Source organism: Lynx rufus, unplaced genomic scaffold, assembly GCF_022079265.1.
Source record: "Lynx rufus isolate CCGP_SWC_20201006 ecotype Redwood Valley unplaced genomic scaffold, mLynRuf1.p SCAF_16, whole genome shotgun sequence".
In the NCBI taxonomy this organism is placed as follows: domain Eukaryota; kingdom Metazoa; phylum Chordata; class Mammalia; order Carnivora; family Felidae; genus Lynx; species Lynx rufus.
The window spans coordinates 13,788,233-13,810,233 of NW_025814830.1; the positions used below are offsets into that span (position 1 = coordinate 13,788,233).

The following is a 22,001-nucleotide window of genomic DNA, read 5'->3' on the forward strand; positions in this document are numbered from 1 at the left end:
ATAGAGATGAGAACAAAGAAACACAGAAAAACAGAGACATGTAGAGGCATAAAGAGAGACAGTGACGGAGGTAAAGGTTGACTGAGGTGTAACCACCTTATGGAGAGGGAGGGAGGGAGGAAAGGAGGGGGGAGAGAGGTGGGGGAGGAGGGGAAGGGGGAAGAGAGAGGCTGGGGAGAGACAGAGGGAAGCTTCATGAACTAAAACTCACACAGCCAAGGGCTCCCAAGCTGGGCTCGCTCCTATACCCACTCAGCGAGTGTAGTCTTGAGCTCCGCCTTTCACTCCCACCACTCTGACTGCCTTGCACACTTATACCTCAAGTACTCTTTTTTTTTAATTTTTAAAAATGTTTTTATTTATTTTTGAGACAGAGAGAGACAGAGTATGAGCAGTAGAGGGGCGGAGAGGGAGACACAGAATCCGAAGCAGGCTCCAGGCTCCGAGCTGTCAGCACAGAGCCCGACACGGGGCTCCAACCCACAAACCGTGAGATCACGACCTGAGCCGAAGTCGGACACTTAACCGACTGAGCCACCCAGGCACCCCATGTACCTCACGTACTCTTGTGTATACCTTCACAGGTCACAATTCACTCTCACTTCCCCATGCTCACATGCATGCTCGTGCACTCACACACACATGCACACACAGATATCTGCACTCCTGCGGTCTGTCAAACACACCCTTGCACGCTCTCCAGCAGAGACCCCTGATGGCAATGGGGGGAATGAGGTCTACTCAGGGAAGGAAGACACTTGCCAAGATCATGTACCAGGGGAGGAGAGAGCTGGAGAGTCCTAGATGACCCAGTTCTCCACCTGGGTCTGACCTGCTCCCCCTTATCCTTGGCCCAAGCCAGGCTCTTGGGGTCATCGGGGCTGGGGAGGCACCGAGGAATATTCCTGGCATGTGCTGACAGGGGATTTCATGCTCTGGCTGGGCTGGGAGGAGCCTGCTGGGCAGAGGCCTGGAACTGGAGGCTCTCGGGAGGGCACCTGGGGGAGGCAGCATTGTGAAGACAACAGTGGCTGGGTCTCTGTCACTGAGGGTCTCTGCCACTGATCACATCAGCCTCATCACTCTCCTGGGCTCCTGAGGCCTGCCGGACTCTGAGCAGCCATCCTCCCTGAGGGACTGAGTGGTGAGAGGAGAGCAGGGGTGGCAGGAGAGAAGAGACTGAAGAGGAGGAAAAAGAGAGAGAGAGAGGGAGAGAGAGAGAGAGAGAGGGAGAGAGAGAGACTGACGGACTGACTCCTGGGAAGAGAGGAAACCAGAGAAAGAGAAGGAGACAAATGGACAAAGAGGGACAACAAGCAAAGCAAGAGACATAGAAGGACCCAGAGAAAGACAGAAACAGAGGCAGCAGGTAGGCAGTGGACACCACAGGAGCCACAGGCAGAGGACCTGGGATGGCCCTGAGGACCCCTGGCAGGGTTCCCCTGCTCCTTCTGGGGCTGCTGACCACAGGTGAGTGGAATCCTGGTCTTGTGACCCAGCACCATGTGGCCCTCATTTCCCACTCATGTTCTCCAGACAGACCCCCTGCCCTCTCCTGCTGACAGCCCTGTGTCCCCAGGCCTGGCCCATTTGCCACTCCCTGCTTCCACCCCCCGAGGCTTCTGGGCTCTGCCTGAAAACTTGACGGTGGTCGAGGGGGCCACTGCTGAGCTGCGGTGCGGGGTCAGCGCCCCTGGCAGTGCGGTGCAATGGGCCAAAGATGGGCTACTCCTAGGCCCTGATCCTAGGATCCCCAGCTTTCCGAGGTACCGCCTAGAAGGGGACCCCGATAGAGGTAAGCGGTCAGGGCCTAAGACTCTAAGCCACCAGCAGGGGCTGACTGTGGCCCTGACCTGGGACTCTTGGTCTTACCTGCAGGTGAATTCCACCTGCACATTGAAGCATGTGACCTCAGTGACGATGCAGAGTATGAGTGTCAGGTCGGCCGCTCAGAGACAGGCCCCGAGCTCGTGTCCCCCAGAGTGATCCTTACCATCCTGGGTATGGGTGAGAGACCCCCAGGACCCTTGAGTCCAGATTTCCAGCCCTCTCCTATCCCAGGGCCCAGGGTTCCAAGTCCCCAGTCCCCAGTCCCCAGTCCCAGATCCAGGGCGCCGAGCTCATTTCATGAGCAATGAGACTGAAAACCCAAATCCTCATATCTTTCTCAGTGGTGGCAGCTCACCTCAGACCCTTTCTCACCAGTGCCCCCCAAGGTGCTTCAGCTGACTCCTGAGGCAGGAAGCACAGTCACATGGGTAGCTGGGCAGGAGTACGTGGTCAGCTGTGTGTCTGGGGATGCAAAGCCAGCACCTGACATCACCTTCATCCAGAGTGAGTGGGTGAACTGGTGGGAACAGTGTAAAGCCTCTGGAGTGGGGAGGGGGTGTGTCCCCACCCAGTGCCCTCCTAGGGGTCCCAGAAAATAGGACCTTCCTGAGTGATGGGGATGCAGGAGGGGGCTTGGAGAGATGTTGAGGTCAGCGTGAGACCCTGTAAATAGGAGGGAACATCCAGGGAAAGGTACCAGAGTGATTGCAGGACTGCAGGTCTGGAACTCAGGGAAGAGCCCGAGGCTCCAGACAGAGATATGCGTGTCATCGTTGGTGCAGAAGCAAGAAGCTGGGTGATGGGGGTGAGTGATAAAACCCAGCAAGGTGGTGAGGACAGGGGTGAGGCCCAGGACTTGGCCCCAGGGACTCCGGGAGGGCTGAAACTTGCGGAGGAACAGAGCTGGTGCTTTTCCTCTGGAACTAGGAGGGAGGGGGCAATATGTGCGCCCTAGGATTTCCAGGCCATTCTCTTCAGGATCTACCTTGGGGGGAACCTGGCACCCCTCTAGCCCTCTTGTTACCCCAAGGTGGACAAACAATTTCTGACATCTCTGCTAATGTGAATGTGGGGTCCCAGGAGAAACTCTTCACCACAGAGGCCACAGCCAGGTATGAAAATTGGGATGCCTTCCCTCAGCCTTCCCCAAATTTTCCCATGAAAACCCCATATCCCAGGGATTTATGCACAGAGACTAGAGTCAGGTGTGAACATCTGGGACCTAATTCTTTACTCTGACACTTCAAAACATCTTCATGGAAATGAATGCAAATTCCAGAGCATCAAGTACAAGGGCTTTGGTGTGGGCTCCGGGATCCCAGTTTTCACTGCTGACCCCCCAGATGTCTTCCATAGAACTCTAGATCCTAGAGGAAACCAGCAGAGAAACTTAGACCTGATGTGGGAAACTGGGATCCCCACCTCTTCACCCTGACTCCCCAAATTTCAGATGACTCTGACTCCAGAACCCCAACTTCCCACCCCAGGGTGACACCTCAGAGCTCAGATAATGGGAAGCTGCTGGTCTGTGAGGGGTCCAGCCCAGCATTGGACACCCCCATCCGGGTCTCAGTCACCATGAATGTTCTGTGTAAGTAGGGAACTGAGTCAGCTATGGACATTAGGGGTGGGAAGCAGGAATTGGGGGTCCTGGGGAGTTCAGGGATTATGGAAGGTTCAGACTCTCAAGGAGAAACATGGGGGTTCAAGAGGCAGACTGTGGGTCCTGGAAAGAATGGATGAGCTCCACAGGCCCAATGAGTGCTGCTTCCCAGTCCCCCCAGGACCTCCTGTCATTGAATGGCCAGGCCTGGACGAGGGGCACGTGCGGGCAGGACAGAGCTTGGAGCTGCTGTGTGTGTCCCGAGGGGGAAATCCGCCAGCCACACTGCAGTGGCTGAAGGTGAGGGCAGAGGCAGGCATGGGGTGGGAGGGTAGGGGGAGGAGCTCGCCCTGAGCTGGCCCAGGTCTGTCTCTGTCTCCAGAATGGCCAGCCCATGTCCACAGCGTGGGGCACAGAGCATGCTGAAGCAGTGGCCCGAAGCATGCTAGTGATGATTGTGCGACCAGAAGACCACGGGGCGAGGCTCAGCTGTGAGGCCCACAACAGCGTATCGACGGGAATCCAGGAACGTGGGGTCACCCTGCAGGTCACCTGTGAGTCCTGATGCCAGCTGCCCGTCTGTCAGTCTGTGCCCCAGAGAACCATCTGTTTGTGCTCCCAAATCATGCCTGACTGATGCCAAAGACCTTGTCATCTGTCCCCAGTCCCTTATCTGGGCCGGCCTGTGAGGCATCCAGCCTAGTTTAGTGTCTCTCCTCTGTCCATCGTCTCTGCAGTCCCCCCCAGTGCCATTACCATCCTGGGATCTGCGTCCCAGTCTGAGAACAAGAACGTTACACTCTCCTGCATCACCAAGTCCAGTCGCCCACGGGTCCTGTTGCGATGGTGGCTGGGTTGGCGGCAGCTGCTGCCCACAGAAGACATGGTCATGGATGTGAGGCGGTGGCCAGGCTCCCGGGTCTGAGGGAGGAGGGAGCTGAGGGCATGACTCCTGGATCTGGGCGAGGATGGGTCTGGCAGCCTGGATGCCTTGGTCCTTGGGGAGTATGCACTGGGGTCCTGGCCTCCTGGGTCTCAGAGGAGAGGGTGGAGATGCTTTATGTGTCCCTGCTAGGGTCCCAGTTGAGCCCAGCCCTCAGTACCATGGATGGGAGTGATCTCGTTCCCAAGTCTGAAGCTCTCTCCCTGCCAGGGCCTGCATGGTGGCCACATCTCCATGTCCAACTTGACGTTCTTGGTGCGACGGGAGGACAATGGTCTGACCCTCACGTGTGAAGCCTTTAGTGAGGCCTTCACCAAGGAGACCTTCAAGAAGTCACTTATCCTGAATGTGAAATGTGAGCCCCCACCTTTGCCCAGAGGCGCCCCACCCCTTAGAGACCCCTCCCCACCCCCCACCCCTACCCCCCATCAGGCCCAGCCCAGAGAGAAAGGCCATTCTTCCTGGCTCTCCCCACAGATCCTGCCCAGAAGTTGTGGATAGAGGGCCCCCCAGAGGGACAGCGCCTCCGGGCTGGGACTCGGGTGAGGCTGGTGTGTTTGGCCATTGGAGGCAACCCAGACCCATCTCTTACCTGGTTCAAGGTTGGTGCCAAGCAAGGGGTGTGGGGTGGCCAGAAAAGTGGGGGAAAGATGAAGCCCTTTCTTTCCTCCAGAGTCTTGGGAAATCTTGGGAAAACTTGAATTTCTTGAAAAATACTGGAGAGTTTGAGTTTTGGTAGGGAACTGGGAAAGACACAAATGCCATTAGAATTAAATGGAATCCTAGGAAAACTCTTGGAATTCTGGGAAAACAGTGAGAATTCTGGGGAAAAAGAGGCATTCTAGAGCAGGATAGGGAATTCTAGAGAAAAGGCAATTAATTTCATCAAAAGTAAAGAAAATTCTCATGAAATTTTGGGGATTCAGATGCAATGGCAGGAATTTTAGAGAAAGACTAAGAATTCCAGGAACAAAGACAATGATAGGGTAAAGGCTGGAAATTTTGGGGAGAGACTAGTTATTCCACAGAACATTTGTAAATCTATTCATATTAATTAATTCGTGGGACTTGGGGGCAAGAAAGTGAAATTCCATTAAAATTAAGAGAAATTCTGACAGAATTCTGAAAAAATCCTGGGAAATTAGGGGGTTAGTGGAAATTTTGGGGGAAAGACTAGGGATTATAGGGATGAAATGTCATGGGAGAGAATTCTGGGAAAATGCCAAGAATTTGGGCATTACACAGGTAAAAGACTATTTTAGGGTAATAAGAGAATATTGGGAACGGATTCAGAAACCTGTGGAAAGACTATAGAATTAAAAGAACAATCAAAGGAAATCTTTGGGGAAAGTGGGAATGTAAAGAAAAAGAACTAAAGATAGGAAAAAATGAAGAAATTCTGGGAAAGGCTTGGGGATTCCATGGGAGTTTCCAGGCAGGTGGTTGCTAAGCGTAGCTGGAGTGGTTGTTGAGGAGTGGGGCTGAGGGTCGGCAGGGGGCGCTAATAACTGCTGGCCTCCAGAGAGCAGAGCAGGCGGGGCGGGGAATGGGGGCGTGGGCCTGGAAGCCAGATCCCACCGCAAAACCGCGGAGCGCTGGGGGCCCAGGGTAAATGGGAGAGACTCCAGGTGGGAGGTGCTCAGTTCCAATCCCCATTCCTCTACCCTAGCTGGGTGCCAGCGGAAGGGGGCGCCTTTTCTTCATCACAGGAAGGCTTTATCTGGACTGGGGACAGCCAACCCGATGAAGCTCTTTCTGGGGGAAATGGCAGGCCTACGCGGTCCCCCCCGTCAGTCTTTGCCCCCAGGACTCCCGTGCGGTGACCGAACCGCGGCCGCCCCAGGAGCCGCGGCGGGTGCAGCTGGGAAGTCTGGAGAAGTCGGGGAGCACCTTCTCCCGCGAGCTTGTACTGATCACGGGTCCGTCGGACAACCAGGCCAAGTTCACGTGCAAGGCGGGTCAGCTCAGCGCATCCACGCAGCTTGTGGTGCAGTGTGAGGGCGCGCACGGCCGTGGCCTGGGGGAGGGCTTGGTCGCGGCGGGGAACTAAGCCAGAGCCCGGCTGGGGGACAGTGGATGCCAAGAGCCAGGACTTGTGCAGCTGGGCCTGGAGTCTAGGTGAGGCGGAAGCAGGCTCTGAGCCTCGCTTTTCCGACTCATTCTTGAAGTTCCCCCAACAAACCTGACAATCCTGGCCAATGCGTCGGCGCTGCGCCCAGGGGATGCCTTAAACTTGACTTGCGTCAGCGTTAGCAGTAACCCTCCTGTCAATTTGTCATGGGACAAGGAGGGGGAGAGGTGAGAGTGCGAACGGCCCCACCACTCTCTGGTTCTGGTCATGCCTCTTTACCGTCTGAGCCCCCCTCCCCACCCCTGGTGTCCTGCCCTGTACCTAGTATGCCTCTGGCTCTGGTTCCATCCCTGAGCTGGCTCTGGCCTGACTCCGCCACCCCTGCCTGGTCCACAGGCTGGAAAGTGTGGCCATACCACCCCGTAGTGCCCCATTCAAAGGATCTGCAGCAGCCAGGAGTGTCCTTCTGAGAATGTCATCCCGTGACCACGGCCACCGAGTGACCTGCCGAGCCCACAGCACTGAGCTGCGGGAAACCATGAGCGCCTTCTACCGCCTCAATGTGCTGTGTATGTGGAACCCTCTGGATTCCCTCCTGATCCTCTACTACTTCGGTCTTCACTTTGACACTGCCCTTTATCTCCAATCTAAAGCTTGAAACTTTCCGGACCTTTATCCTGACCCCCGACTCTACACCAACTCCAACCCTGCCCAACCTCCATTTTGCCTTTGCCCTCTATCCTGACCCCTGACAGTGACCTCCATCCCAAACCCTCTCTCCATCTTCTAACCTGACTCTGGCCTTTATCCTTTTCCTACACTGGATTCTGACCTCTATCCTGAACCTAACCTCTGAGCTCAGCTCTGAACTTGTTACCTTGTCCACAACCTTAAATCTAGTTATGACCTAACTTTAACCCTTATACCGGTACCTGATCTCAAATCCATCTCGGACCCCAGCCTTAACAACAATCTTGACTCGTGGTGGTGCTCCTTCCACAGACCCTCCAGAGTTCCTGGGGGAGCAGGTGCTTGTGGTGACCGCGGTGGAGCAGGGTGAGGCACTGCTGCCTGTGTCTGTGTCTGCCAACCCTGCCCCGGAGGCCTTCAACTGGACCTTCCGGGGCTACCGCCTCAGCCCAGGTGCGCGGGGTGGGCATAGAGAAGGGTGTGGGTCCCCTGGACATAGAGAAGGGTGCAGGCCCCTCACCCTGACCTTCCCCAGCTGGTGGCCCTCGGCATCGCATCCTGTCTGGTGGAGCTCTGCAGCTATGGAACGTGACCCGTGCTGACGATGGCCTTTATCAGCTGCATTGCCAGAACTCAGAGGGCACCGCCGAAGCGCTAGTGCGGCTGGATGTACACTGTGAGCCCCCTTCATCATCCTAGGAAGCTAGAGTGTTCTGGGGGGCCTGCCCTCCATGGTAACCACACCAACTCAGGGAACCTTGCCCACTGTGGAGTCTCCTTATTGTGGAAGCTCCACACACCCAGAGATATTCACCCATCCTGAAAGCTTCCCACTCCGGGAGCCTCTACTGTGATGGAGTCACTCCCACTTTGGGAACCCTGTCCACTAGTGAGACCCTATGTGGAATTTGCTCAGACAGGGGGCCCACCTACATAGGAATTACTCTCATCAGGAAGCCAAGCCCGCTGTGGAAGCTCCATTTCCACACAATCCTGGAAGTCCACCAGACCTACTCTTGTCACTACAGAGACACAGTAGAGGGTGGGGAATGTCTCACTAACACTGAGAACTTTACTCCAAGTGCTCTTCATAAAGGGCAGTCTGTATTACACCTGTAACTTTCCTGAACACCTCTAAGACACCTCTCCTACTTGGGACCTTCTCTCACCATCAATTGTGTAGGCCCAAGTGTCTTCCCCAAATCCTTGCCTCCCCCAGATGCCCCCACTATACGAGTTCTCCAGGACCCTACTGAGGTGAATATTGGGGGTTCTGTGGATATAGTCTGCACCGTTGATGCCAATCCCATCCTTCCAGGGATGTTCAACTGGGAGAGGCTGGTAAGGATCCAACCTTTGGTAAATGGAAGTGGGGTCTGGGGATGTGGTTTCTTAACTGTGAATTCCTTGGGAGGAGGGATCACATCTACACGATCCTGTATAATTACATATTTATTGGGAGATACTCCAGTGAACTGAAGAACTGGCAGGTGAATGGCAGATGGGTGGGTGCATTTGTGGATAGATAACCAAATGAGCGGGTGGGCAGGTAGATGGATATATGGATCAATAGGTAGGTGGATGGATGGATGAATGAATGAATGAATGGATGGATGGACAAATGGACAAGTGAATGAATAGACTGATGATGAATAGATAAGTAGGTAAATGACTGAATGAGAGAAATAAATGGATTAGATTAGAGAGTAAATGGATGGATAAATACACCATCAATAGAAAGATGTCTGTGAAAAGATTATGGATGGATGCATGGATGGATGGGTGCAGAGGTCAGTGGAGAGATGAAGAGATAAATAAATAGGTATCTGGATGGGCTGATGAACAGTTGCATGTATTTATGGGTATGTGCGCATATGAACAAATAGATGAGGTGGATGGGTGGACAGATGGAAGGGTGGGCAGATGGATAGATAGAAGGAAGATAAATAGCTGGGTGAATGAATGGGCAAATGAATGAATGGATAGGAGAGGTAGATGGATGGACAGATAAATGAATAAATTGATAAATAGGTGCATGGTCAAATAGACAGGTGGATGGGTAGATAAATGGTTCCAAGCATGAATGGTTGGATAAATGGATGGGTGAATAGTTGTCTGGATTGGTGGATGAATGGATGGACCCATGCACAAATGATTGGATAAATGGATAGATAGATGGATGACTGGGGGAATGGATAGGGAATTTTTTCTTTGCTAGATCTGTGGAGGATGATTGTGCCTAGGAGAATAAAGATACAGGAGGGACCCAGTTTGGGGGATAACAGAGCTGGGGTCAGACTTGGGGGCCATCTCCTGTATCTTGTGCCTCAAGGGAGAAGAGGAAGAGGACCACAGCCTGGATGACATGGAGAAGATGTCAAAGGGATCCACAGGGCGTCTTCGAATTCACCATGCCAAATTGGACCAGGCTGGTGCTTACCAGTGCATCGTGGACAATGGAGTAGCACCTCCAGCCCGAGGGCTGGTCCGACTTGTTGTCAGATGTGAGTGACACCCAAAATCCTGACTTCAAGGCCTGCCACTAAGCCCACATTTCTCATGTCCTTCCACATACCTTATGTTGACCAACAACCCCTCCTAGTTGCCCCCCAGGTGGAGCACCCCACCCCCCTAACTAAGGTGGCGGCAGCTGGAGATAGCACCAGTTCTGCCACCCTCCACTGTCGTGCCCGAGGTGTCCCTAACATCGTCTTCACTTGGACCAAAAATGGAGTCGCTCTGGATCTCCAGGATCCCAGGTGAGTCAAGGCCTAGCCATGTAGCACCCTAGTCCTAACTTTGGTCCCCCAACCCTAGTTACCTTCCCTGAGTCCCTGCCACACCTCTTCTCCAGATACACAGAGCACACATACCACCAGGGTATGGTCCACAGCAGTCTCCTGACTATTGCCAATGTGTCTGCGGCCCAGGATTATGCCCTGTTCACGTGCACAGCCACCAACCCCCTTGGCTCAGACCGCACCAACATTCAACTCGTCAGCATCAGTATGGTGGGAGTGGGGTGTGAGGGTGTTGGGAGGGTGCTCCCTGGGTCAATCCCCAAGTCTCTGGTTGGCCCAGAATGGCAGTGTTCCCCAAACCTGAGAGGTGTTTATGAGTGAAGATGGAGTTTCTGCCTGCCCTGAAAATCCTAATAGATTATGGATCTTTAGGAAAACTCATAGCAAAGAAAAAAAAAAAGGCAGTGGGTGGGTGAGGGATAATTTATTGGCCCAAGTAACCAAAAAGTAGATCATTAGGAGTTGCTAGATCTAGGTTCACTGCCATCCAGAACTCTCTGTCTCTCAGGCCTGCTTTTCTGTGTTGGCTTTATTCTAAGGCTCCTCATGGAGGGCTGTTAGACTTCCCAGGGGACATAGAATTTTTTCTTTTCCTAACAGTGGTATGAAAGTACTAGAGTTAAGACTCATTGGCTCTACTCAGCTCCCATCCCACCCCTGAACAAACCCTGTGGTCAGGGAAGGTGACATTCTGGTTTGTTTGGCCTGGACACAAATCTATCCTACAAGGGAGTGGAGTCACTTCCATCAGAAGCATGTGGCCTAAGAATGTGGGCTAGCAGTTTTCCAAAGGATACTCAGGATTTTGTAACCAGAAGAAATGAGGAATGGATGTGAAATAGACACCAAAAAATCCACACAAGGAATGTATGTCATGTACAGACAATACTCATTACTTGTCAAGTCTGTATTTGTAAATTTGCCTACTTGCTAAAGTTTATTTGTAACCTCAAAATCAACACTCATGCTGCTTTCTTGGTCACTCGGGGACATGTCCAGAGCAGGCAAAAAAATTGAGTTGCCCAGTGAGGACATTCTCAGCTGAGGTAGAATAAGGTGACACTCTGCCTTCTTGTTCCGCTTTCATCCTATAACGAAGTGTCTTCTTTGTGGCCCTATCTGGTGTCACATTTTTTTTTGCACTTTTGTGCTTTTTGTTAGTGATCTTGCTATTTAAAATGGCCTCTAGGCACAGTCCTGAATTGCTATCTACTGTTCCTAAACATATGGAGAAAACACTTCTCTTGGATAGGCTTCCTTCAAACATCAATTATGACATTGTTGGCCGTGAGTTCAATGTTAATGAGTTGACAATAAGATATATTAAATAAGGTGTCTTTAGACAGAAGCACACACAAAACAAGATCATGTATTGACTGGTTGATGAAAATGTGACTGCAGGCTCACAGGGGTCTGACTCTGCATTTCTCCCAGAAGCAATGATTTGATATTCTGTAATTCAGTGGTCATAGCAACTTTATAGAACATAACCACTACTAATAACAAGAATCAACTGTATATTTAAAATCATTCTTAGAAAAATCTGGAAGGAATCTTGCAGAACCCTTTTGTATCCTCTGACTATTTCCCTCATCCTTTTCCTCAAAGGCCGCCCAGATCCCCCAACAGGATTAAAGGTCATGAGCATGACCCCATACTCAGTGGGGTTGGAATGGAAGCCTGGCTTTGATGGGGGTTTGCCACAGAGGTTCCAAATCAGGTGGGTTCCTGTCAAGGCAGGAAGAGATGGCAGCCAGCAGGGCTGGGGCACCTCCCTCAATGACTGCCCTTCCTCTCATGCAGGTATGAGGCTCTGGGGACTCCAGGGTTCCTCTACATGGATGTCCTACCACCTCAGGCCACCACCTTCACACTGACTGGGCTGCAGCCCTCTACACGATACAGGGTCTGGCTGCTGGCCAGCAATGCCCTGGGGGACAGCGGACTAATGGACAAGGGGTCCCAGATCTCTGTCACCACCCCAGGTGGGAAAAGACAGTCTTGAGCAGGTTTTACACCTCTTCAGGGGACTTGTAGGATGGTATAGTGAAGTAGATACTATTATTCCCTTTTTATAGATGAAGAAACTGAGGACTAGAGAGGTTAAGCAAACTGTTGAAGCTCACACAGCTAGAAGGAGGTAGAGATGAGATTGGAACTCAGGAAGATGAACTCCAGGAAGCGGTTTTTAGCCACTAAACTATACTGTCTGAATATGATTAATGACACAAGGGAAATTAGAAGAAAGTTTGAATTGAATGAAAATGAAAACATGGAAATTGTGGGCTACAGCTAAAGCAGTGCTTAGCAGGAAATTTGTAACATTGAGTGCTCATTTAGATTTTTAAAAAGGCTTCAAATTGATGCTTAGTTTCTATCTTAAGAAATTAGAAAAAGAAGGGCAAATTAAACCTAAAGGAAACAGGAAGAAAATAATAAAGGTAAGAGCAAAAATCGATGGACTAGAAAACAGAAAAACAATAGAAAAAAATCAATGAAGCCAAAAGCTGCTGCTTTGAAAAGATCAATAACCTTTATAAAGCTAATCAAGGCAGGGGCGACTGGGTGGTTCAGTTGGTTTAAGCGTCTGACTTTTGGTTTCAGCTCAGGTCATGATCTCACTGTTCGGTTCATGAGTTCGAGCCCCATGTCAGTCTCGGTGCTGACAGTGAGCTCAGAGCCTGCTTGGGATTCTGTGTCTCCCTCTCTCTCTCTGCCCCTCCCCCACTCATGCTGTCTCTGTCTCTCTCAAAAATAAACTTTAAAAAAAGAACAAAAAAACCCCAACAAAAATCAAGGCAAAAAAGAGGGAAGACGCAACCTCACCATTATCAGGAATGAGAGAGGACATTACTACTAATCTACAGATATTAAGGACAAGTTAGGGAATATTATGGACAACTTTATGCCAATAAATTCAGCAACTTTGATGAAAGGGGCAAATTCTTTACTATGACTAATGAGAAGAACGTTTTGACTCTGACAGGCACTGTAGTATGGTGGTTAATCACACAGAGCCTGGTTCAGACAAGCCTGGATTCAGGTCTTAGCCCTGCCACTTCCTAGTTGTGAGACCTTGGGCAAATTACTTAAAATTTTTGAGCCTCAGTTTCTAAAAATAAGGTATCTCAGATCTCTGTGCCTATTTCTGAAAGTAAGGTGTCTCTCAGACAGTGTGAGGATTAAATAATATGTCTAAAGTGCTTAAAACATGGACCCATACAAAGTAAATGCTATGTAAATGCCGATTCAAAGAAATCCACCCCCCTCCCGCCCCCACTCAACTTCTGTTTACACTGCCCCATGAAAACTCACTCTTTCTGTCTTTTCCTTCCTGACAGAGCAGTCTTTTTCCTCATGGAAGTAAGGAGTTCTTCCCATTCCTCCTCTTTCTTTCCCCCAGTGGAGTCTTCTCTTTAGGTACTAAAGCATAAAGTACCACATTCACTTCACTTGCTCTACAACTTGATGCCTCTATGAAGACATTCTGAGAGGGGCACCTGGGTGGCTCAGTCAGTTGAGTGTCCAACTCTTGATTTCAGCTCAGGTCATGATCCCAGGGTTCTGGGATTGAGCCTTGAGTCTCCTCTACACTGAACATGGGGCCTGCTTGAGATTCTCTCTCTGTCTCTCTGTCTCTGTCTCTCTCTCTTCCTCTGTCCCTCTCCCTGACTTGTGTTCTCTCTCTAAAATAAAATAAAATAAAATAAAATAAAATAAAATAAAATAAAATAAAATATAAAAAAAGACATTCCGAGAGCCCAGCATCGTTTTTGATTAACTCCCCAAAACTGATAATTCAGGTTAAAAGGACATTCCATAGCATAAAGCACTCATCGATAATAATAATTAGTAGTAGTAGTATTAGAGTGGCTATTAATAGTATTGCCATTACTATCAGGATTTGCAGATGTCTTTGAAATATTCTTAAGAAGACAAAAATCAGTTCCTCAAAATGGGTTGAAAAGCTTAATAGGAAACTAAGAAATACTTAAGGCTTATCCCAGATTCTTGGTGTTAATTCACAATCTCTATATCCACCCCCCCCCCCCCCCAGGTCTAGACCAGCCTTCTGGAGAACCTGACTATCAACTGCCCACAGAGCAGCCTACAAGTAAGTTTTCAATCAGCTGAGTATCCCTCCCTCCCCTGAGAATAGAACCTTCTGGTTTCCAGCTCCGCCTGCTCTGTTTTGTGGCCACAGCCCCTTAAGACTTAGCTCTGTCCCTCACCCACATCCTCAGCTCTTTCTCTTGCCTGGATGTGATACATTTTCTCTCTGCCTAATTCAATTTAATTCTGAAAGAATTAGCTGGTTCTCTGCCCTGTGCAGAGCCTGTATCAGTTAGCGTTTGAGGCAAAATAAAGCGCTTCAAACACGGGTACTTAGAGCTACAACCATTGTTTTTCTTGATTCTATGAGTGACCCAATACTTCTGTTCTGGGCCACAGGCAGCTGGAGGCTCAGCTGGGACTAGTCAATCTAGAATGGCCTCCTCCTCACACATCTGACAATCTGGCTCTTGGTTGGGATAACGGAAGTAACTGGGCCACATGTCTCTTCTTGGCTTGCTCACATGGAGGTGGTCACAGGAGTCTCAAGAACAGCGGGACAGGACAAGCACTTTCAAGCTTCTGATTCTGTCATATTTGCTATTGCCTCATGGGCTGAAGCAAGTGACGTGGCTCAACTCAGAGTCAGTGTGGAAGGGGACTACTCAAGAGTGTGGTTATAGGGACAGAATTATGACCATTTTGCAAACAGTCCCCCTTCAAAGTCTGAGAAGAAGGTTGCAAGTGACATAAATTCACCTGTGTGGGCAGTGAAAAGAAATGCTTGGCTTGTGAAATTGAAAACTCCAATACGTGCTCACAACATTCACCAAGGATCTATTTCTCATCCCCTCTCAACTTTGCCTTTGTCTTTTATAGCTTCCTTCTCAGGTTCTTTCATCAAGAGAGCAAAGAATTAACACCCCCCCACAAACACACACACATACTTCTAGCTCTGTTCTCCTTCTTAGCAGCCAGCAGAGGAGTGTTCTAATTATTCTGGCAAAAATCCACCTGGGTAAAATGCTGGATTGGTCTGAACTGATCACTGTGGAAAGAGGGATGGGTGCTCCCGTCGGCCAGGGTGGGCCATTGTGTCCTCCATGGAAGTCTGCAGAAACATACAGCCTGAGAGTGAGGGATGGTTATTTCCTTGAAGGAAATTAGTGCTGTCAGCAGAAGATGGGGAGATGGATGCTGAGCAGACGTCTACTTAGAGGGATTTAGTCTTGCCCTTAGGGATATAGCAGGGATTCCGATATTATCTGGAATGGAAGCTTGTGCAAAGAGGAAGTCATTTGAGAAGAAAATCAGTTGAGAAGAAAAGCCATTTAAGGACAGACATTTGACTATTCCAAATAGTCACACTTATAGGTGTGGCTTTGCCTCAGTGATTCTGGAAATAACCAGTGGTTAATTTGTGTGGCCAGAGGGTCCAACACCAGGGTCTATGGTTGGTGGGCAAGGCTTGATACCTTGGGAGAGGCCTTGAATGCCCAGCTAAGGAGCTGAAGCTCCCCCCTGAATCCACACGTGGGGCTCAGACAGAAGTAGGACCCACTGTTAGTGGCTTGACTTGAGAAAGTAGCCACCTGCCCTGGGGTGGAAAGAAGGAATGGACATGGAAATCCCTGCCCATCTGCTTTTCCAACCTGGGAAGAGACCTTTGCTTAATCAGAAATGAGCATTGTCAGAGAATGTTGCTCCGGGCCTACAGCCAGTTGTTTTGGGTTCATTGAGGGGTACCTTCTGCCCCCAGGACCCTCAAGGCTGCCCCTGATGCCTGTGCTGTTTGCTGTTGGGGGTCTTTTGCTGCTTTCTAACATCTCCTGTGTTGGGGGATTCCTCTGGCAGCGGAGACTGAGGCGTCTTGCTGAAGGTGAGGAGAGACCCTCTTCCCCTGTGGGGATGGAGGCCCAAGGGTGACATGAAGCCCTGAGCTTCATATTGAAAGTCTCTCAGGGCCTGGCTGGCCAGAGGAGGGGTGTCTCTGATCCCTTTTTCCCTGCTTCCCTCAGGCATCTCAGAAAAGACAGAGGCAGGGTAAGTGGGAATATTTTTCTGTAAGAAAGATTCTGAGGGAGGGGTTTTGGGGATGAGAGGTGTCAGAATCAACACCCAACTGCCCTCCATACCTCTATCCTGGAAGGTCGGAGGAAGACCGAGTCAGGAATGAATATGAGGACAGCCAGTGGACTGGAGGCCAGGACACTCAAAGCTCCATGGTGAGTGGGGGTGCTTCCAAATGCTCTGCTAATAGTGAATGACTAAAAGCCTATCATTAGCTTTGGGTTTATCATTGTCCTTTCTGGGAGCTATGGAATCAGAGGATAGAAAACATTTTATCTGTTGTTTTTTTTTTTCGGGGCATGGGTGGGCATTATTGACAGGTTAGCACAACAGATGTAGAGCCATATTACCACTCCATGAAGGACTTCAGCCCCCAGCTACCACCAACACTGGAGGAGGTGTCTTATCCCCGAGGTGAGTCATGACCACATCAGAACTCCCCCTGCTCATAGATAGCCTTGACATATGGATGGGTGCCCTGATCATCCTTTCCTTTCACTCCAACTCCAGGTCTCACACATCTTGAGGAGGATATGGCTTTTCCTGGACACCTGTATGATGAAGTGGAAAGACTGAATGCCCCATCTGGGGCCTGGGGACCCCTGTATGATGAAGTACCAATGGTGAGGAGATTTGTATCAGCATAAGTCTTTTCTGGCTCATGCCAGAAACCCACCTCCTACTGCTCATATTGGTGAGGGTAAGCTAGACACCATAGCAAAAAGTCCTGGCTACAATCCAGTGGTCTAAAGATTGCCTATTTCTTTCTCACATAGCAATCAGAGGTGAGTGACCTTGTTGCACTGGGTTATTCCAGAATTCAAGTTCTTTCCATTGTGTTCCTCTGCTATCTGTGAGTACATTGTTCAAATTTGCATGGATAGGCCAGTCCACTGGGGGTTTCAACTGGTGGGATAGGGAAAAATAGAGTGTAGTGGAGGCACAACCCTGCCTTATGGCCCAGGCCCAGAAATGGTACACTCTATTCATTCCCCAGTGAGAACACAGTCACATGGCCACACCTAACTGTAAAGGAGACTGAGAAATACAGTCCAGTTTGGAGATATATGCCACACTATAGTTCTATTATTGTGGAAGAAGGAATCTATGCATTCTGTTGGATAATTAGCCTTCTCCAATACACTGGTTAAGTAGAGAGACATAGAAAAATATTTTTTTGGCCCATTCAATTGAAAAGTCAAGGGAAACCCAGAGTTTCCTCCCTAGAAATGTCCCTAGAAAATTCAGGTTTGTATCCTATTAGATTGGAAATCCTCAGAAAAAGAGAGTGTCTTTTTTCCAATAGCCCTAAAGCCCCAGTGCTGACACTTTATTAGTCTAGCTTTGGTCATATACTTATTGCTGAAACACTGAGCCAGGGGAAGGACTATGCTAAGACAGGTCTGGATGGGTGTCCAGCCATGGCATCAGGGATTAGGGGCCAGTTTCACTCAATCCACCAGCCCGAGTGGGAGAGGAACAGAGAGCCCAGAGGGAAGTGAAGATGGTGGCTGGGCAGGCAAGAACAACAGACACTTTTAACCATCAACTACCCCCACCTACTGCCCCACAGTAAGGGAGATGGGTCAGAACCGTTGCCTTTCTGTGTGGCCTTGGCTAATGCTCTGGCACCTCTGGGCCAAGGATTTCCCTCTGTAACTTTGTCCCAGAGAGGGCACTGTTCTCACCAGCGTGGAAATAGCAGAGCATTAAAATGCTGTCCGTGGTGCTGAACCATATGGGCCCTCTAAAGCACAGATACAGTCTGCACTCTTTCTGTAAGGGTCCAGATAATAAATATTTTGGGCTTTGCAGGACATGCTGTCCTTTTCAAAACCACTCAGCCCTGCAGCTGTACTACAAAAGCACCCATAGACAATATATAAATGAACAAATGTGGCTAAGTTCCAATAAAACTTCCTTTTTGGACACTGAAATTTGAATTTCATATAATTTTAATATGTCATAAATATTCTTATTTTGATATTTTCCCATCAATTAAAATATGTAAAACCATTCTTAGCCCCTCAGCAGTACAAAAACAGGCAGCAGACCATATTTGTCCCATGGACAAATCTGCTCTAAAGTTTGCCAAGCTAAAACAACCATTTTCTCCCAATTCCAGGGCAAAGCACATGTACAGTAAGGATCCTTCTACATGGTCTTCTATTTTGATGAAAATTTGGAAATTTATAGGACTAACAGAATCACAACTCACATTCTACAATTCCTCATATCATGCTTTATTGTTTCTATTTTATTTTTAAAAGATTTTATTTTTCTTTATTTCTTTCATTTTTTTATTTTTGAGAGAGAGAGAGCATGCATGTGTGTACACATATGAGTTGTGGAAGGGCAGAGAGACAGAGAGGGAGAGAGAGAATCCCAAGCAGACTCTGCACTCTCAGCACGGAGCCCGACATGGGGCCTGATCTCATGAACCCGTGAGATCATGACCTGAGCCAAAACCAAGAGTCAGATGCTTAACCAACTGAGCCACCCAGGCACCCCTTAAAGATCTTATTTTTAAGTTATCTCTATTCCCAAAGTGGGGCTTGAACTCACAACCCCAGAGATCAACAGTCACATGCTCTACTGACTGAACCAGCCAGGCACCCCTCCTGCATTTTTTAAAGTTTCATATTTCTGACATTTACATTATTTTTCTGAAAAAAATCATGAGATATCTTGGACTTGAGGCTCATGGAGGCTCATTATAATCACTCTCTTCTCGTATATGTTGGATTCCCTCCCATAATTAGAAACTAAAACATTTTTTTCTGGGAATTTGAGTAGGAGTGTGTATCCCTCCTAAAGCTGCAATGGTGACCCACAGGGCATCTCTCTATGGTTCTAACTCCAACTTTGTTTGTCAGGGCCTCTGTGATCCCTGCTGGCCTGAGGAGACATATGAAGATACAAGAGGAATCTATGATCAGGTGGCAGGAGACTTTGACCCGATGGAAACTGATTCTCTACCTTTTGAGCTGAGGGGACATCTGGTGTGAGAGCCTTCTCAACACCCTTTTCCTACACCTGCAGGACATAATATACCAATGGTCTTTTTTATTCCAATATGGGCTGAGCTTATTAAGTGAGCTCCATAAGACACAAAGGGACTGGACTATTTTGGGGAAAGGTGTGTGTAAGTGACAGGAGATGATTCAAGCTGGTGCCAAAAAGGCTTGTATAAATAAAGTTCCTCCTGGAGCCAGCTTTGGAAACTAAACTTCTCCAAAGGGGAACAGTAAATTATAAAAGACATCTAAATAATGAAAAAGCTATTCCAGGGTCTTTATACTTTTTTAAAGTAAAATTTTCAGAAGTTGGAAATGACATATTAAAAATAGTTCATTTTGAAGTCAACTACACCCGAAATAGCTAATAATAAGTGGAATTTATGAACCATTGTTATGTCCTACAATATTATTTTCCACAAGTATCTAAAACATGATGTATAGACTATGACACACAGCTAAACATAAATAGACTCTATAGAAAACAAAAAGACAATAAAAGAAGATAGACACAAAATAATATATATTATATGATTTCACTTACAGAAATTCTAAAACAGGCAAAGCTAATTTAAGGTGACAGAAAAGATCAGTGCTTTCCTGGGGCCCAAGAAGGGAATTGACTGCAAAAGGGCACAGGGGAACTTCTGGGGGATGATGGAAATGTTCTATATCATTATTGTGGTGGTGGTTACATGGATATATAGATTTGTCAAAACTCATTGAACTGTACACTTATGATGGGTGCATTTTATGGTACATAAATGATACCTCAATGAAGGTGATTTGTAAAACAGTCTTCACAATAAAGCAGCCCAGCAAGAGAATTCTTTTTTTTTTTTTTAATTTTTTTTTCAACGTTTATTTATTTTTGGGACAGAGAGAGACAGAGCATGAACGGGCGAGGGGCAGAGAGAGAGGGAGACACAGAATCGGAAACAGGCTCCAGGCTCTGAGCCATCAGCCCAGAGCCCGACGCGGGGCTCGAACTCACGGACCGCGAGATCGTGACCTGGCTGAAGTCGGACGCTTAACCGACTGCGCCACCCAGGCGCCCCTAGAATTCTTATTGTTTATACTGAATAGCAGAAAAACTGAGAAGGCCGCCTATTTTCATGGAGAACTGACTATAGTTAAATATAATCTTTATTTAAGCCTCCACCCTCACTTGATTATCATATTACCAAAACTGTAGGCTCAAATGCTCATCCATATATTATATTTTATCAGTGCAGACTTTATCATAAGCTTTTATACCACAACACTTGAATTCATAAACACCTTAGGGTCCAAATGATTCACCTTTTAATTAAAAGATGATTCCTTTCCCTAAAAGTAGAATTTTTCTTTTTTAAAAAAAATTTTTTTAACGTTTATTCATTTTTGAGACAGAGAGAGACAGAGCATGAATGGGGGAAGGTCAGAGAGAGAGGGAGACACAGAATCTGAAACAGGCTCCAGGCTCTGAGCTGTCAGCACAGAGCCCGACGCGGGGCTCGAACTCACGGACCGCGAGATCGTGACCTGAGCTGAAGTCGGACGCCCAACCGACTGAGCCACCCAGGCGCCCCTAGAATTTTTTCTAATTGTGTATTTTTGTTTGTCAAAGAAGAAACTTACAACATTCTGTTTCCACACTGGCTAAGCAGGAAAAGTGAATTTATTGGCTGTTCCAGCTGACAATCCCAGGGGAGTGCTGGCTTCAAGCACTGCTGGATACAGTATTGAAATAAAGCCATGAAGGGCCTAGCTCTCTGTGTCGTTTGGCTCTGCTTTTCTCTGTGTTGATTTCATCCTCCTCTTCATTTAAGAAAGAAAGATGACCACTTACAGTTCTAGGCTGGCATTCCACAAGCTCAGAAGCCACAGTGCCTCAAAGCTGATAGTTCTAGAAAGTGCTGGGGCTGTTTTTCCTCAGCCCATCTTGAGTTTTAATCCCTGAACCAATCATTGTGGCCAGGTTAGAGAATATGCTGATAATCCTGGTCCTGGGTTGCTGAGCACCACTTGAACCACTTGGGTAAGTCTCTCCAAAGGAACTCCATGCTGTGGTTGGGTCTCTTCATGCACTTCCAGTTTCCTCTTTGTCATTGCCTGAATCAATGTAGCAAGTACCTATTGCTTCTGTCTGTCCAGAATCTAGTCCCTTTTATTTATATAAATAACTATGAATAAGACAAGTTCTTGATTACAGCAAGCTCCTGGATCTGGCTGTGCCTGAAGTTAAAGCCACTTCTGGACTATAAATTCCCCTCTCCACTTAGGCCAATCTGAATGATGACTCTAGTTAGTTGCAACATAAATGACCCTCTTTTTTTTTTTTTCCTCCAATCAATGACCCTCTTTCTTAAGCCAGTTTGAATGGGCTTAATGGATACAAAATGGATCATTTTCAAGGAGCAGAGGCTCACTCAACCTCAAGCAGAGCTAAAAAAAAAAAAAAAGCATTTGTTTTACTAGTTACTAAGGGAAGAATAGTAATTCCATAGTTGATAGATGCCACCTTATTCAAATGATCAAAGTTAACATTACCAGTCATGGGATGAAATGGCATCATGGGCCCCCTGGTATGAAATACTGAGGATCTGACAGTATGTCAATGATATTCCTGACTAAAATACATAATCTGAATCTAATAATGAGAAATGCAGATAGGAATTAAAGGATATTCTAGAAATGAACTGGCCTGTAATCTTCATCTATGTCAAGGTCATGTAACACAAAGGAAGATTGAAAAAAAAGAACATTAAGGAATTGTTTCAGATTAAAGGAGACTAAAGAGACATCAGACCTGAGGGCAACACATAATTTCCAAAAAAGATATTATGGGGCCAACTGGCAAAAATGAATAAGGATTGTAGATTAGATAATAATATATCAGTGTTAATTCTATTATGCTATTGTTGTGTAAGAGAATGCCTTA

The 22,001-nt window shown here is 48.1% G+C and overlaps 1 protein-coding gene across 1 annotated transcript; it reads left to right on the forward strand.

The window, feature by feature from the left end:
* The first annotated feature begins 1,412 nt into the window (after positions 1-1,412).
* NPHS1 (NPHS1 adhesion molecule, nephrin) lies at positions 1,413-19,069 on the forward strand. The gene is made up of 29 exons (XM_047079343.1): positions 1,413-1,470; positions 1,580-1,795; positions 1,879-2,001; positions 2,206-2,334; positions 2,861-2,942; positions 3,318-3,421; positions 3,606-3,733; positions 3,816-3,987; positions 4,171-4,328; positions 4,587-4,731; positions 4,854-4,978; positions 6,184-6,370; positions 6,545-6,674; positions 6,844-7,016; positions 7,450-7,590; positions 7,673-7,813; positions 8,357-8,478; positions 9,470-9,641; positions 9,740-9,896; positions 9,992-10,143; positions 11,547-11,658; positions 11,742-11,923; positions 13,996-14,052; positions 15,751-15,870; positions 16,010-16,034; positions 16,141-16,216; positions 16,382-16,475; positions 16,572-16,684; positions 18,938-19,069. Exons 1-29 carry the CDS (start codon positions 1,413-1,415, stop codon positions 19,067-19,069), a joined length of 3,726 nt encoding a protein of 1,241 aa, XP_046935299.1.
* Positions 19,070-22,001: the final 2,932 nt, after the last annotated feature.

Coding starts and splice junctions, on each gene's coding strand:
- NPHS1 (XM_047079343.1), top strand. CDS start 1,413: ATGGCCCTGAGGACCCCTGGCAGGGTTCCCCTGCTCCTTCTGGGGCTG. Junction 2,002..2,205: donor AGTGATCCTTACCATCCTGG/GTATGGGTGAGA, acceptor CTTTCTCACCAG/TGCCCCCCAAGGTGCTTCAG. Junction 7,591..7,672: donor GGGCTACCGCCTCAGCCCAG/GTGCGCGGGGTG, acceptor GACCTTCCCCAG/CTGGTGGCCCTCGGCATCGC.